At 47.1% G+C, this 15,921-nt stretch overlaps 2 protein-coding genes across 7 annotated transcripts in view; one reads left to right on the top strand and one right to left on the bottom strand.

The window, feature by feature from the left end:
* LOC106743888 (tensin-1) overlaps positions 1-15,921 on the top strand; it is a 210,094-nt gene that overhangs the window by 60,275 nt on the left and 133,898 nt on the right. For all 6 annotated transcript variants that reach the window (XM_014618136.1, XM_014618135.1, XM_014618138.1 and 3 more), the window contains 2 exons: positions 11,769-11,877; positions 12,474-12,511. In XM_014618136.1, the coding sequence (XP_014473622.1) occupies positions 11,769-11,877; positions 12,474-12,511 (147 nt within the window). The remainder of the gene's footprint in view (positions 1-11,768; positions 11,878-12,473; positions 12,512-15,921) is intronic.
* LOC106743889 (putative sodium-dependent multivitamin transporter) overlaps positions 1-15,921 on the bottom strand; it is a 68,872-nt gene that overhangs the window by 22,676 nt on the left and 30,275 nt on the right. The window lies entirely within an intron of this gene.

Genomic DNA, 15,921 nt, shown 5'->3' with positions numbered 1-15,921 from the left:
GGGGGGGGAAGGGAAGAATATAAAATTGAAATCCGACAATTTCATTCGGATGATCGATGTGGAATAATCGTAAAGTGTAGCAGAAAGAGACCGCTCCGCGAGGCTGGCTGTTAATTTTCGGAGTCCACAGGCCCGCCGACTCTATGAATAAATTCCATGGGCACGTTGGGGGCGTGCGTAACGAAGGGTCCGTAGAGAGATTTATACGTGACCTTCCTCCCATATGTGCCTGTGTGCGCATCTGCGTTGAATATAGGATTATGATGTTTCTCAGTAATAACACGCGCCCCGTACGGCGACACGTGTGTGTCTAGCTGGCCGGTTCCTTCGCTTTTATGACACTTCGGCGCTCGACGACGGCGATGCCGGCGGATGTGTACACGTGCGTGCCGTGCGCCACAAAATTTCGACGATACTTTACAAGCATTCGTTGCGGCGGTCCCTGCAACGACGCCGATGAGCGCCGTCGAATTCGTTCCACGGCACGCTCTCGCTGAAAACTCTCCTCCGTCCGAAAAGCGGATTTGTCGACCCATTTTTAACACGTGATAGCATGTTACACCGGCGTAGAGCAATTTCTATATCTATTTCGGATCGCGAAAATAAATCGTGGAAAACACGAGCTTCGTCGGCAGCAGAGGTCCGTGCGGATACGCGGATTGCGTAACGATGACGGATACCGCCGGACGGCGGCGAATTGTGACTTCCTTCGTTGGATTGGACCACCTTATTATCCGGAATGAATCCCCCAATAAAGCGGTTCTCGGGACACCTTGAAAAATAACTGATTCTGCGCTGTGGCGGTGTTCGCGGATCGCACGAATCTTTCGAAACCGAGCTCGGACGTTACCTGCTTCCCGCTTCTCCCCGGACGGTATCGCGGCTCGTTAGGTACACGGGTCGCAGGCATGAAATATCCGTGACACGGAACCTACAACCCGTGGCGAGAGATTAATTAAAGTGTAATTCACCAACATATCCGCCTCCATCGTGATTCTAATTTCTTCTTCTGATGGGGACCGAAGCGTTCCGAAACGATGACCTTTAAGGCTCCCGTCACGCCGAGATAAAGAACGAACCGAAATTACGAGCCGAGTGTTCCTAGAAAAGGGTACGGGGCCTCGGAAAAAGAGGCGGCGAGATTCCTCGAGTGGTCCATATCTCACTCGGTCGTCGAGCCGCAAAAACCGCGCACGGCCGTATGTGACAAATGGCGAAAGCACGCCGCGTGTAACTACCAGCAGACTTGTATTGCCGCGACGGAGAGAAAAGGTTGATACTTATCTCGACGTGTTTGAATGACGTTGAACGATCGATTTGCATTATAAGAGCTACAAGCCGGTTAATTCGTAGATTTGTGCATTGTCTCACGGCCGATTCGACGCGATCTTTATCCGAAATCGGCGGGGCGAGCGGATTTATGCGGGGCCTGCGTTCGAACGATAACGTAACAGACGGACTTCGCTATCTTACCGTTCTATTTATCAGATTTAATAGCAGCTTGCCATGCGTCTCACCGTCCACCTTGTACGTATTAATATCTCGGAACGAGAATAACCAATTTCTCATTCGGTAGATCGGAAACAGAAATAGCGAGATAAATGTCTTCATTGGCTCCAGTACGATGTTATGGCAGCTACTACCTTAAGCGCTTTGCGTCTCCCTTTATCCATGCGTTATAAGTAATTCGGTATCGGATCTTGCGCAACGAAATTATCGTTAAGACGGTGTGTCTACTCTCGAAATTTTTTGGGTGAGCCAAGTCTCACCCAAAACGAGGACAAATTCATTGAAAGCGACAGCGAAAACCAGAAGAGCGAATGTTTTATTCAAACATAGAGCGGATTCTTCCATCCATACGAGTGAATATTTCAGTCGACCAGAGTGAATATGTAATATTTCTATGACGGTGGAGTACGCTTAGTTATAAAACGATTTAGATACAATAAACTTGGTAGCGCAGAAAACTGCCACGATTGATAGTCACTACCCGACGGGCTTGCCGAAGTGGTGGTATAAGGTGTGTAAATAAATTTAAGATCAAGATAACGCGACATTGTGTTAACACATTCAAGAACATTTTGGGTATATTTGGGATTGCAATGCTGGTGCTCGAAGAGCAGGAAAAACTGTTCTCTCTGAGAAAAGGATCGAAATAAAAGCTGAGAAGCTTTTCTCGATTTCTTAGCTCAGCCGGGACGAGAAGTTTCTTTCGATTTTCATTTTCATCCTTTTTCCTTCTAAAATGAAGGATTCTCCAATTCTTCGGGAATCAATATTGCAATGGTTAAACCGGATCTTTCCAAACGTATCGACACGTTATCTTGAACAAACTCATTTTCACACCCTGTACTGTCACTTCGGCAAGCCGGGCGGTTAGTGACTCTCAATCGTGACAGTTCGCTGCGCTCCCAACTCCATTGTGTCTAAACTGTTTCGCAACCAAGCGTGCATCAGATATGCACACTTCGATTTAGCATTAAATATACACTCACAGTTCAAAATGGTGGATTCAATTTATGTGAGTGAAAAATCGTAAGAATTCAAGTGACTCGGCCGTCACCCCACGAATGGGAAATTTCGCTGGGAGAAATTTAGAGAATAATCTGGGACTGACTTAACGTTAAATATCGAGTATATATTATCCCCGCGACAGATCTCGCCTTCGTACAATGCCTCGCGCATATTGTCCGCGGTACCAGCGCGAACCGAGAGGGGTATTCCACGTACGAGAGATTTACACGGATATTTCGCTATCGCGTCGCGTGTACGCGGTGAGGAGAGGGAGGAGGGGGGTGGCAGAGTTCGATTAAAAAAGTCGGGGCAACATTCCGAGGATGTAATGTAATCTATCCTCTCCTCCCGCAGCATTCAGCGTATGTAGCTACGAGGTTCTCGCGGTAGCCCGAGCGCGATCATCGGCGCACGTGTACCTCAATTCACGGACATCGCGGGGCAATCCCGGGCGAAATTTTCTGCGCAAAGAAACCGGTTGGAACGCCGCGAGATAGAGCCGCGGCCGTTCGTCATGCCGCATTTTACCTCGCCGGCTGAATCGCCACGACGTCCGGCGCACGTGCAACGTAATCTCTCGCCGCGGTGTGTCAAGTACAGCAACGCCGCGTTATCACCGCAATCTGGATGCACCGCGGGGATACCGCGCGCTTGCGATGCATCCACGTGCACGCTCCCCGAGTCTACCTGCGCGGTATATCTGGCCAGGTTCTCATTGTCGATAGCCGACGTCTCGGTTTCGCTGCGCGTGACACGCGGATTGCATCTTGCGATTCCGGAGTTTCTGGAGGATCACGAGGGAATATATTGTAATAAGATGCTCCCTCCTCTCTCTCTCTCTCTGTGTGTTCTACCCGGAGAATACACTCGGTTGTGCAATGAGTAGAAATGAGACTCGATCCATTCACGTTGCGATTCGGAGGGAATCGATCTAAATCGAATTTTCCTCGACTTCCTCAGACTAATTTTCCCCGAGTAGTTGAGAAAGTAGAACGGCTCCGAACTCTCCTCAATCTTCGCCTCGGTAGAGTTTAATTAATTTAACGCCGCGCTCACGTCGATTGTACAGCATCAAGATCGATGAATGATTGATATCCTCGGTGGCATCGTGCGAACCGAAAGCACGAGGCTCGTTCTCGCGCGACTGATTAAATTCCGTAACGTAACTTTAATAATACAACATGCGTAAGCGTGACGAACTGAATTTCGTCGCGTGTCCGAGGCGATATCCTCGATGCAAACTTCGGCCGAGCTCACCCTCGTCAACGGCCGACAAAACAGCTCGCCGGTCTTCCGCCGGACGGCAGCCTCGCATCGCGCAAATTCGCCCTGAAACTCAATACCTGGGCCCAAGAGAGCTGAGCGACCTGGCTCCTAAGTGGAAATTTATTGACGCGCGATCACACGAGCCCAACGCACATCAGCCGGCGTGAACTCACGCACGCTTGGCCGCCCGATGAATAATGAATATCGTTTCTCGAATGCGCGTTCTGTTCCATTTCCATGTCGGATTTACCGGCCGAAGGGATTACCAATCACGCGGCCGTGCCCACTCCTTTCTTAATCTTCGTTCCACGACCTTCGTTCTCGTTCCCGTCGCAAGCCGCGGCCGGGCTCCGATGTCATTGGGGATTCGGCCACGGTGAAATTGCAATACGGCAGTTTGAACCTATCGAGGTGGCAAAATTATGCGACCAATGGCGTAACTACAGCCGACCCAAGCGGGAAAAATACGAGGCTTCGTGGGAGAAGCCCTTACCAGACCCCTTCTTGGGACTTTCTCTTGTTGAAACATTCAATGTTCCGTATACGATCCAACTGTCAAGAAAAAATGTATTATAATTAAGAAACCGTCAAGGAAAAATTGTCAAGCATCTTAAAATATTGATTTTTCCTTTGAAATGCAGCTTCGTATTCTCACGTTCTCGATGAAAATTATCGAAGAGATGTCCGATGACAATGAAGAATATATCGCCGCACACATTGGTGGTTACCTCTGTATGTTTATTTATTTATTCTTCCACACCGCTTCTCTGCTCACTACACCCATTGTTACGCTGTCACCGGGGACCTTTCTTGCCAAGATCCTCTCTCTCTTTCTTCCTCTTCTTCTCTTCCATTGTTCTTTTTACATTACACGAACAACACTTCGTTCGGAATGCCAATGGCCGTACGGAGACTATGTGAACGATCGTTCCGCTCGGAGGCGAAGTTACCGCCGGGAATGTGTTATCGAAATCGAATGCAGCTCGTGAGAAAAATTATGTAAAGGTGAGAGGGTCGCACACCGGCACTCCCCCGGCCGTATATTGTATCATAATATTCCAGAAGCAGGATATCCAGTTTCAAATAACTTTCGCAATCGATCAAGCTAAACAAACAAGTTACATTCAACAAGTTTCATCCATCTACCACCGCGCCATGCCGCAAAAAGTCTGGTCGGTGTCTCATTAAGTGGCTTCAGCAACACGATGACGATGCTGTATTCCCAACTGGTAACAGGGTGTGAGTTATTAATTAATTAATTATGAAGACCCGGTGGAACATACAAACTTCACCCGATGTCCGCGAGTTTCTTCACGTCCCGGCGAGTGTCATCATCGCGCGCCGTTGCAGAGCACACGGCGCCACACCTCGTGAAGCTTCACAGGACACGAGCGCGCCATCAGATATAAAATCGCCACGCTCCACGAGCACGGATCTCGAATTCTTTTCTGCCCATCTCGCCGCACGCTCCCGCAATTTGTTAAGCCACGAGAGCGTTCGCGATGCGGTCGTCTCGGATTCACCTCGAGAGTTATTTCCCGCGTGCGTAGCGATTACACGAAATATCGCCTTGTAATTTCAAGCGCGCGATCTCCATCCGCGATTCATCACCGCCGGTCGCCGGTTGACTCCTGTGATTTCGGCGGTGCAATTAAAAACGAAACCGCAGGAATATTTCACGCGAGCGGTGACTCGAAGCCACTAAATATTTTAGGGTTAAAACCACGCGCTCCCCCGGTCGCTGACGGAGCCGCCTCGTTCTTCATCATCTGCCTCATCCCCGTGAACGTTGTTCTCCATTACACGAGCCGCTTCCGTGGCGGAGAGTAACGCGATCGCGGAGATGCTTTCGAGGAAGCACGAGCGAAGAGACGGCCACGCGTTTACGTGCCAACGGCGATACAAGGCGTTTGCTGTGTACGAGCCGCCATGCGAACGGAGATCTTGTCTTGTTGCGAACGTTAGCCTCGTTTCTGGGCCCGATAGCTTGTTCGTTTCTTCTCCTTTTTTTCTTCTAGCTGCCGCTTCCTCCGACCGAGCCGGCCACCTTGGCGAATCGTTTGTCAGCGCGATCAGTCGCGACGGCGAACAAGTATGATCAGATGGCGATCGCTCAGGCCGATGCGGACTGTCGTCGGGGTTGAATAATGGCATATGCTTGGCGTTTGTGCCGCGTCCGTGCCATCCGAACCAATGATGTTGTTTCTTCTTTCCACTCATCGACTGATAACATTTTCCCTCTGCGTTATAAATCATAAATTCTAAATTTCTCGCGAGAAAATTTCACTCGAAAAATTAAGTGACAGCATACTCGAATTTGAGTGATTTTCCACTAAAAATAGTTCGTGACGGTATTTTCTGCACACCCACTAGAAGCGTTCGACGTGAAGATAAAATCGAGAGAGGCTGAATGTCGGAAGGAAGGGAGGCGGGGAGGGGAAGGCCGCGGGTTCTCGTCTTTGTATCTTCGCGGTTAATGCAAGTCGAAGTGTTCCGAGTCGCATGCGTAAACGCGACCCGACAAAGCCGGCTCTGTTCGAGCTCTGATTCGCATCCCGTCGTTCCTTTTTCTTCTTCTTCATCTTCTTTCGGATAATCTCGGGCTGCTCGCTGCCTACGCAGCATCACGACAGAGAAAGCGCACTTGACGCCACTTGAATCGCTCGAGCCCGAGCTTTGAACTCGCACTTTGCGCAAGCTCGTGGCTCAGTGCGCTCATTTAGAAAGTGGTATTATCGCCTGTAATTTATTACCCGATTGTGATAAGGCTCTGTTCGATTATAATAGAAATTTATTGAAACAACAGGTGCTTAGAGGCGCGGAACTATCTGGCTCGTTTCGAATTCATTAAAACCGGATGGCCAGTCATACGCATTTATCGCAAATTACGCTAGACCGCGCAATGTTATATACGTATTGTGTCCATTGAACGTGCACTGAAATTACACGTTACATAATATATCGCACAGAGCCTACTAAAATCTATCATGAAAGTTATTATCCACCCGCGGCTCGATTATCTATGAAGCGGTTCTAAATCAGCCTGTTCATTTAAACGAAATCCCACCCTTTTCTTCTACATGCGTTCGGCCGGAGAGCACTGAGAAAAGTTGCCTCGACGCAAGGTAAAAAGTCCAAGTGGATGTTCAAGTTGCTAGTTTAAGCCGCTGGTCTGTCTGACTGCACGAATCCACCCGAAGGAAATAAAGTTAACATTTATCGCCAAAGCGAGTGTAATGAAAAACTAATGCTCGTCTGAACTAATTAGAAAGTTTTAGTTGTCGAGACGAAAACACGGAATAGTTTTTTGACTACTGTCTTTGCTTAAATTTTTACAGTAAAAAGTCAAATAGACCATTTGGTATTCTAAGTCGAAATTTTGGACCTATATTAAACCTTTAATTCTACAAACCAGTAGGAGCTAAGATAGCAAAATAAAATAGGTTCAACTCTAATAACATATAATAATTTATACCCTCCCCCTCACATACACACATATTCTTTGATCATAATGTCTTGAATTTCCGTTCTCGTCATTTTCAATGTCAAAATAGGTTGTTTCAAAGTAGCATTAAAATTAAATCCGCATAGTGAAAAATTTTGTGTTAAATTTAACACGTTTCACATGTCCCAAACGGTTTATACTAATTTTTGTATTAATTTAACACAAGGTAAATAAGTTGAAAAATAACACAAATATTATATGGAAAACTAATGCAAAAATAATATCCAAAATACATTAATTGATTGAAGAATAAAATGTGTTGTCTTAATAACACTTGTTGAATACATCGACTCAATACAAAATATTGGGATAACAGAAACATAATATATTAAATTAACACACGAATATATAAAAAATTTAACACAAAAATTTTATCAAGGACAGATTTTAACACAAATACAAAGTGTTTTTTATTGCATGTAGAATTAAAGATTCGAGAGAAAAATGTTAATATCGTCAAAAAAGGTTTTTACTAGTCAACAGGCCATCTAAGCAGACACTAGCTGTCTTCGGGAACATCAAAATAGCATCCAAATTTTGACTTAGAATCACACGAAGAAAATAAGTGTAAAAATGAAAGTGAAGAACTTCAATATGCTTACAGTTTATAGAGGGTTGAATGTCGTGATTGACTTCGTGAAGGTCGCGCAAGGGCACACGCTAAGGGGGAACCTCGAAGGGACTTGAAAAAATGGAGGAGTGACGAGCAAATCGCGCGGAGCTCGCACGAACTCGCCAATTCCCGCGGAGATTAAAGATCAATTAGTCCTGTGTGATCGATGGCGGTGCTCGATTCCGGTAATGTCAAAGGTCTCGGCGCACTAATGAATCCGACAATTAGTCAGTAAGATCTATACAATCGTTGCGCAGTGAATAAGATTCAACTGTAGCGTGTATTGTGTTACATCGATGCCGTTATCGTTCTCTTTCTTCCTTTCTTTTTTAAAACGCCGCGTTATCAAGGAGTGCCGTATGAACGGATCTGGTAATTAGCTTGCGAATTAGACGTGCTGTCGTTAAGCGGGCAGAATTACTGCCGGGAGGCCGCTATCGGTCGCGCCGGCATTAAACAGCCATTTCATCTCGACTCCATTCGGATTCCGACGATCTCTGAAAAGCGTGGAATGCTTTCCGAGCAATAGTCACGATCTCGACCGATAATTATTGCGACGCTTGTTATTGCTTTTTCAAATATGGAATACTCGCCGGATGGCGCGTCCCGCATTTAAAGACTCGTTAAAATCGACGGGTGAAAGGCGGCCTGCCGAATTTTTCCCGCTATCGCAAGGATTCTCCGTAGCGAAAAGGGCGTGAGATCTTTTCGGGTCCGCGATGAAAAATCCCGCGTGTAATAATCCCACGCCTATATATTACACCTACGTTTGTCTTCCGAATGAGCCGATCGCGCGCGAAATCATGCGAAGGTGTGCATACGGTAAAAAAGAAACATATACGACGTATGATAGTGATAAATTCAAGGTGCGCGTGGGACCACCGGGCAACTTATTCAGAAATTCACGTGGCGCGGCATGAGGTTCGATCGGATCGTACAAATCAACTTTTACGATGGCGGGACACGTGCGGGACAGCGCGTACAGCAGTGTGTCATTACGCGACGATAAACCAGCCCGGGGAGTAATTTCAACGAACGCGGTGTCCATAGATCAGACTCCGCGAAGAGAGCCCACGAAAAAGCGGTACAATGGACGAACGGGGTGTTTTATCGTTCGATAAAAAGGATAAGCACGTGGCGGCATTTACGACGAGCGAGCGGCCGAGCAAGGAAAGTGCCGCGACGTATAATGTTCAATAAGGAAGGCCGTTCTTCCGAGAGTCCGCGCGCGCCTGGGTCCATATAACATTATAATAATTCATTGCGCGTGCCCCGCGGCGCCGATAAAACTGATAATTACGAAATATTGCGCCGCAATAATGGCCCGATATTTTGCAATCCACGTCGACACGTTCGTCGCCGGCCGATGCTGATAATGTGTAGTATGCGATAAAATTAATGCATCGGCGGCACGAGATGTGTGAATTTCATCCGCGGGTCTCTCTCTCTCTCTCTCTCTTTGCTTCACGAGAAAGAGAGAGAGGCGCGCGCGTTTTTCTTGCGTCTCAATTACGTGGCTCGCTGGAAAACGTTATAGTCCCGCACTCTCATGTGCGATGATTAAACCCGCTTAAGATCTCCGCGCTGGGAAAAATGTGCCGGCGTTCATGCGTGCATGCCTGCGTACGTGCGTACGTGCGTGCACGTACTCGCAAGCCTACGCAAGCTTTAACGAAGCCGCGCTCATATTTTACGTTTTGTGCTATATAACTCGAGCTGTCTCTCACTTTTCTCATTTTTCTCCCCCTTCTTGTTTCAGTAATACGCGATCGTAATTATATCTTCGAGGAATAATGAACATGAAAACGTCGTATAAGCTTTCAATACGTCCCATTGAGTCGCTCGACAGCGCTGAGCTTCATTGCTATCGTTTTATTACAGACTTTTCAAACACCGTGTAGAACGTCAGAATCCATTTTCTCAACAGCATTTGCTACACCGTCAATTTCGTTTTTGTTCCGGATAAAGTATTTCGACTGTCAAGGAAAGTCTCACTGTGGAAAGTGCTCTCTCTCTGTGGATAGATTTACAAACTTCGTGTATATCGTCTGCGTGCGCAGATTGCTCGCTCGCGCTTCGCCGAGCGCGATTTGCCGAGACCGCACCGCGGTAACCCGTATTCAAATCTGTGCGTTTTCCTCTCCGGGGATTCGATCGTCGTGGGTGAAGAGACGGGGGTAACCACCTTTCTCGATGAAGAGCCGAGCATCGCGTGTTCGTAATCGGAGACCGCGCTTTGCGGAGGATACAGAGCCCCGAGCGCTTATTTGCGCATAACTTTGCGAACCGCCTCTCCCGACAGTGCTGCGCACCGGCTTAAGTACTGTTAACAGGTTGACTGTCGTACTGAAGTCATAGAGAAGGCAAACGTTCCGCCGGCAGCGTATCCGGGGATAAACGCGATCCTAATGAATGGCTGTTCTGTTTTCTCAATTTATGCGCCGGCCGTTCGCTTTAGAGCCTCCTTCCACCGCAGAAAAGCCACACACGAGAATAATTATAATTGCCGCGGAGCCTGCGCAGCTGAGAAAGAGAGAAAAGAGAGAGAGANGGGGGGGGGGGGGACCTGAGAGCAATGATTAAGTGGAGCTGATCCTCGGTTTGTTATTTGATTAATCATATGCTCATTGCGAGCTGGCAATATTGCGAACGCGCACCGCATTCTGACGCTTCATCCTGCGATAACTTAGTTACGCCAATAATGATGCTCCTGTTTTAATGATTCAGACTTTTGTACATTCTGTAGAATCTTTTATACAAATCGTTATATGAGTTGTTATTATTTATAAATTATTTAAAAAATGATTTCATCTTTATTTATTGTATAAAATGATTTAAAAATATTGTTATATTAAAAACATTTAAATAATATTATACAAAAATTATTATTTAAGCATTGTGTGACAACTTATATATAATTTATATATAACGAAATTCCATATGTAACACACACAGTTAGAAAATAAATATTTATAAGCGCTCCCCTTATAACAAGAGCAACAAAAGGTTAAGAATCAAAGGGTGAAAGAACCAAAGGCCCGTATTCCGGACATCCTTTTATCGATAAAAGTACCTTAAATATGGCTTCTCAACCAATCAGGTGGTTTCTAAGCTTCTTTTAGGGGCACACGTATCAATAAAATAGAGTTCAGAATACGAGCCAAAGTGTGTCTTCATTAGATCATGATGCATTTATCTCATAGGAAATTTCAACTTTATAATACCATTAAAAATCTAGTATCGATCATCATTTTCAATATTTTATATATATTTTTTAATATAATCACGTAACTACGACATTACGAATTTCATTAATATCACTTCATTCATTTCATCATATATCAGATTGCGTCATGTATTTCATAAATGTTTTCCTATCAGGGCAAAATTAGCTTTCAGTAACGCATTATTAAAATGTCACATAAGTAACTACATAATATAAATATTATCCAAGTGTCCAAATATACCAAACATGCTAGAACAAAACACTCAAGCGCGTGGTGGTTATTTAACAATGTACGCGTACGTATCCGAGACGCAAAAGTCGACGTTATCGATTTTCCAATGAACAAAATAATTCACTTATAAATACCTTGTTGTATTACAATATCCATCACACAGCACATATGTTTCACGACCTCGTTTCAAACATCAGACATATTTCTCCTCGGACGCTGTTGCCGAACAGACTCCCCATTTATAATGTCGCGCCTTAACGAGGTTAATCGCTCCCGCGACTAATTGATCGATGCCGACGAAAAAGTCGGCCGCAAGAAACACGAGGTGGCGCCGGCCGATGACGTTTCTTTCCTTCATTGCCCGAAACAATCATCACGTAGTAATTCGCTCCTCCGCTGCTCCATGTTTCAGAGCGACTTTGAACCACAGTGTCACGTGTTCCGTACTAAGCAACTGCGCAAGCCCAGACCATGTCATTTGTGCCACCAAGCGGTCATCAAGCAAGCCTCCTGCTGCAGAGGTGAGTCGATAACATCATTCCCTAAGGCAGTAACAGCTGGTAGGACTCGGGGTCGGTAGTGCTTTCAAATCAATAGTTGATACGGAAGCTCCTACTTGGCGGGAAGGTGCCAGTTAGAACGATTTAGCCGCGGGGCTCGAGGCGCGTTTCGCTTGACATTTTTCCTCTTGTTGATATTATTATTATTACTAACGTTTTATCACTGGTATTAAGTCTCATTGCCGTGCCCCAGATTACACGAGACGATTGCTACGATTAACGTGGAAACGCGTTCGATCGGACGCGCATCTGCGCGCGTGAAAGTCAGATCGGGCCGATTCGCCGGCGTCCGCGCTCAAACGAGCAATTAACGTGATTGTATATCGGCATGACGTGAAGAAATGATTGTAATGCCCGCGATAACGATCCTTTTGACTCGCAAACGCGTGTGAGCGGAGAAAACGGAGCCCCATTCGGAGTTGTTTACCATCCAATCGAAATGTTCGATTTGCAAGTCCGGGCAAAATTTATCAATTAAAATCAAAGCGTGAAAAGTACACAGCGGGAATCTCCGTACGAACCATATTGTATAATGGAATCTTCCTTTTTGATTTCAGTCTGCAAATACATCTGCCATAAGACGTGCGAAGACAAGGTAAGTGAGCTTACATATGTGGACGCTCTTTTTTTTTTTTATCGGAGAAAGCAGTTGCATTTGACTTCTCCAGCGCGACGGATTCGCACGAACGTTCTGCAAACGCAAACGCGGCGATTAGGTTGTCGCGAGCATGTCACTTCTTCTAAGTACGATATTCGTAACCAAGCTGCTCTTTCTCGGAAGGTTTATGACAGTCTGGAGCGGAGAGCACACTTCCACGTACGTGAAGAGCCCCTCTTCCATTCTGCCGTGCTCTTCTGCGTACTTCCTGGTACTCAAACAAAACCTTCGAGATAGGCTAAGCTGCGGCTCCAGTTGATAGCGATTATGTGCATCGGTCGTTGTGATAATTCCTTTACCATGCGTGGGCAGAAAACATTTCTGCAAACATCGGGACTGGAATTTGCACCGGAAAAAATTGATTCGTGCATATTTTGGTTTCTCTAAGTTAATAAAAATAGTCTGTTCGTTATTTTTATTTTATTCAAGGTAGTTTATAAGAGTACATGTATAACTTCAAAATCGGATTCTCAAGTGACGCATAAAAGTGGTTGATTAGAATATTGAATAGAATATACAAATAGTTGATTAGAAAACCGGATTTTGGCGAACGGTAGCAATATTAAAAGAGGCCCCGATATAAACGTATTATTTAAAAAAATATCCATCGTGAAAAAATATATCCTATAATTTTATTTAATTAGCAAAGTGATAAATGTTAATTTTGAGCGTGAAATATAAAGACGAATATATATATAATATATAATCTACAAGAAATCAAAAACAGAAGGGTTAAAAGGGTTTAGGACCTCAAGGAATAACCTCAAGGAACACGTACGAAAAGTATCATCTTTAATTGCGAATATCTCAGCTTCCGAATAGTCGATCTAATTTTGCAGATGTGTTGGCAGTATTTCCATCAAGATGCGGCTAAAATTTCAATGATATCCCAAGAAAATGACTTGACGGGCAAACTATCTTAATATTTCCTCACGAAACTCAGCCAAGATACGCCGTTTACGATAACAAGGGGGCCGTGGCACGGAGAATTTTAATATCTCTGTTAACGTCGCGCAATCTCGCGAACGTCGTTGCCTCTTCTCCTCTCGCGGCGTAATGATCATCCTTCTCACGGCCTACGGGTCGATGGCGCGATAGCAACAAAATAACACAGATTAATGAGCAGCTTCCACGGTTCCCCATCCGTGCACGAGCCCGGGCGCGCTCGGCTTTAATCCGAAAAGTGCGTCCGATATCTCAGTCGATGAGATTCCCGGCTGGCCCGGAACGGTTCTCCTCGTCGTCCGACGAGAGTCCGCGCTCTCGTGTGCGTGAGTGCGTGCGCGCGCGCTCCTTACGTGAAATGCTGTGTGGGTTCAGTCACCGGGCAGGGCACGAGACTTCCTCACCTCCTCACCTGCCTCGTATCTCCCGGTACTCCTATGTCACGCATGGAGTGCCGAACGTACTCACACGCGCGCCTCCGCCGCCGAGATGAGGCGATCTCTCCGAGAACGTCGGCGGGGAGAACGAATGCTGCTGGAGAAGAACGCGCGTCAGACACGAGAGCGAGAATCGCAGACGACGAAGAAGCGGCCGGAGAGTGCACGACTTCCTCCGGTAAAAGCTGCGGCCGAGCGTTCCGCATTGTTACGGCGCCGCCGGAAAAAGCGGATTAACTCTCATCGTTATCTTGGACTAACAGCGGACTAATGTCCAGAAAGTGTAATCCCCGGCTTGCGCGGATGTCGTCCGACGACGTAACACCAGCGGAGTTTCCTTCGAGCACCGCAAAAAATTCCTGAACGCCGCGGCGTCATCCGCCGCGTATTTGCGGGCGAAATGCTGCTGATCGTGCTCTGGTTTACCGCTCCTTCGCGTTTAAGGTTTGATTTTAATTAATGTCGACCACGATAATCCACAGGATGAGACTCGCGTTGATAGTACAAATTGCTTCGCCACAAATCCCTCAGGATTTTAACACACGAGCGGGCAAACCGACCGGGGGGTGTACGCCGACGATAAGGTTTTAGAGCTCGTTCACCGGGATGATCATCGGGTATTATGAGCGCCGATCGGCGTTTCTTCGAAACGTCACGTCGCTCCGAATCGCATGCGAACCGTTCGCTCTCAAAGCCGCCGCCGCCGCGAAATTAACGATCGCGATCGAATGACATTTCGTGCGGACTAGAAAAATAAAGGGGGGCCCCAATGGGTGCCATAAACAGGGCCCCCGTGGTAATTGCCAAGGTCGCCGCAACTATCATCGATTGATCAGCTAGACTGGCGGCATCCGGTCCTTCGACGTGATTACAAACGTACGATCATTAGTAACGCGGACTCATTACGCTTACGAGCGGCGGACGATCGCCGTTGCTCTTTTCTCCATGAAAAACGCATGATTGCCCGCCGAGACCGGCGTCGTAAAAATGGCCACGTCATATCCGCCGCGAAGATTCGAAGCGGCCACGAGCGGAGAGGCGGAAAAAAGGTAGGCGATTTGAAACGAACGATCGCGCAAGAACGGAACGCGGCCGGACGAACGAGCGCGCGAACTATCGCGATGAACACAGGCCTCGTTTCTTCTCTCTCTCTCTCTTTTTTTCTCTCTCTCTCACACACACACCGTCTCGCGAATTTCTCTCGATGGTCGCGTGAACGACCTCTGAACAATCGCGCGATCGCGCCTCACGCGACTCGTTAGATAATCGCGGTTTGCGGTTTCGCGTGTCGAACGAAAACCGAATTGTAAGGGTCGCGCGATCTCGAGGCCGCACACCTCCTCGTATCCGGGGGATCGGGCAGGCCGGGAATTCACCTGGAACGTTACGATTATCCTCATTGCGGCCCGGCGATTCAATAAAATCTCATTACGACAATGCGCACCTCCGCGGCCGGCATAATGCAACGCCAATGAGCCGACGGCAAACGGCCGTCTTCTACGCCACTGACGCAAAGTGTGCACACTCGTTAGGAGCCCGCGAGAGCTCGTAGACTTACACGCGGACACGCGTGTGGTCTCCTATCGGTATACACGGTGTCTTAAGTTCAAGGCGACGAGACGCGGAATGGATACCGCGCTTCGGCCGTTCGAGAACCTCGGCGCGTGTGGCGAATTACATCATAACGCGGAGGTGGAGGAAAGGTCGACGACAATAACAATACCGCGAAGAGATGAACCGCCCGTCGGCCAAGCGGGCCTCGGCTTCTGGAGGGAGCCCGGGTCTGCTTCGAATTTCAAAACGCGCGAACGTGACGCACATGGAATTCCGCCGGTTTTTATCCCCCTCCTTCGTCTTCGGCGCACCGGGAGCCGCAATAACGCGATCAGGAACTGCGAGTAAAGAGAGCTCGTCTTATCGAGCCGCGCCACCACGTGCCGCACCGTCATGACCGATATGTGGTTG

This window comes from Dinoponera quadriceps, unplaced genomic scaffold (assembly GCF_001313825.1).
Source record: "Dinoponera quadriceps isolate SergipeBrazil2010 unplaced genomic scaffold, ASM131382v1 scaffold1070, whole genome shotgun sequence".
In the NCBI taxonomy this organism is placed as follows: domain Eukaryota; kingdom Metazoa; phylum Arthropoda; class Insecta; order Hymenoptera; family Formicidae; genus Dinoponera; species Dinoponera quadriceps.
This window is presented reverse-complemented; position numbering and strand designations above follow the sequence as displayed.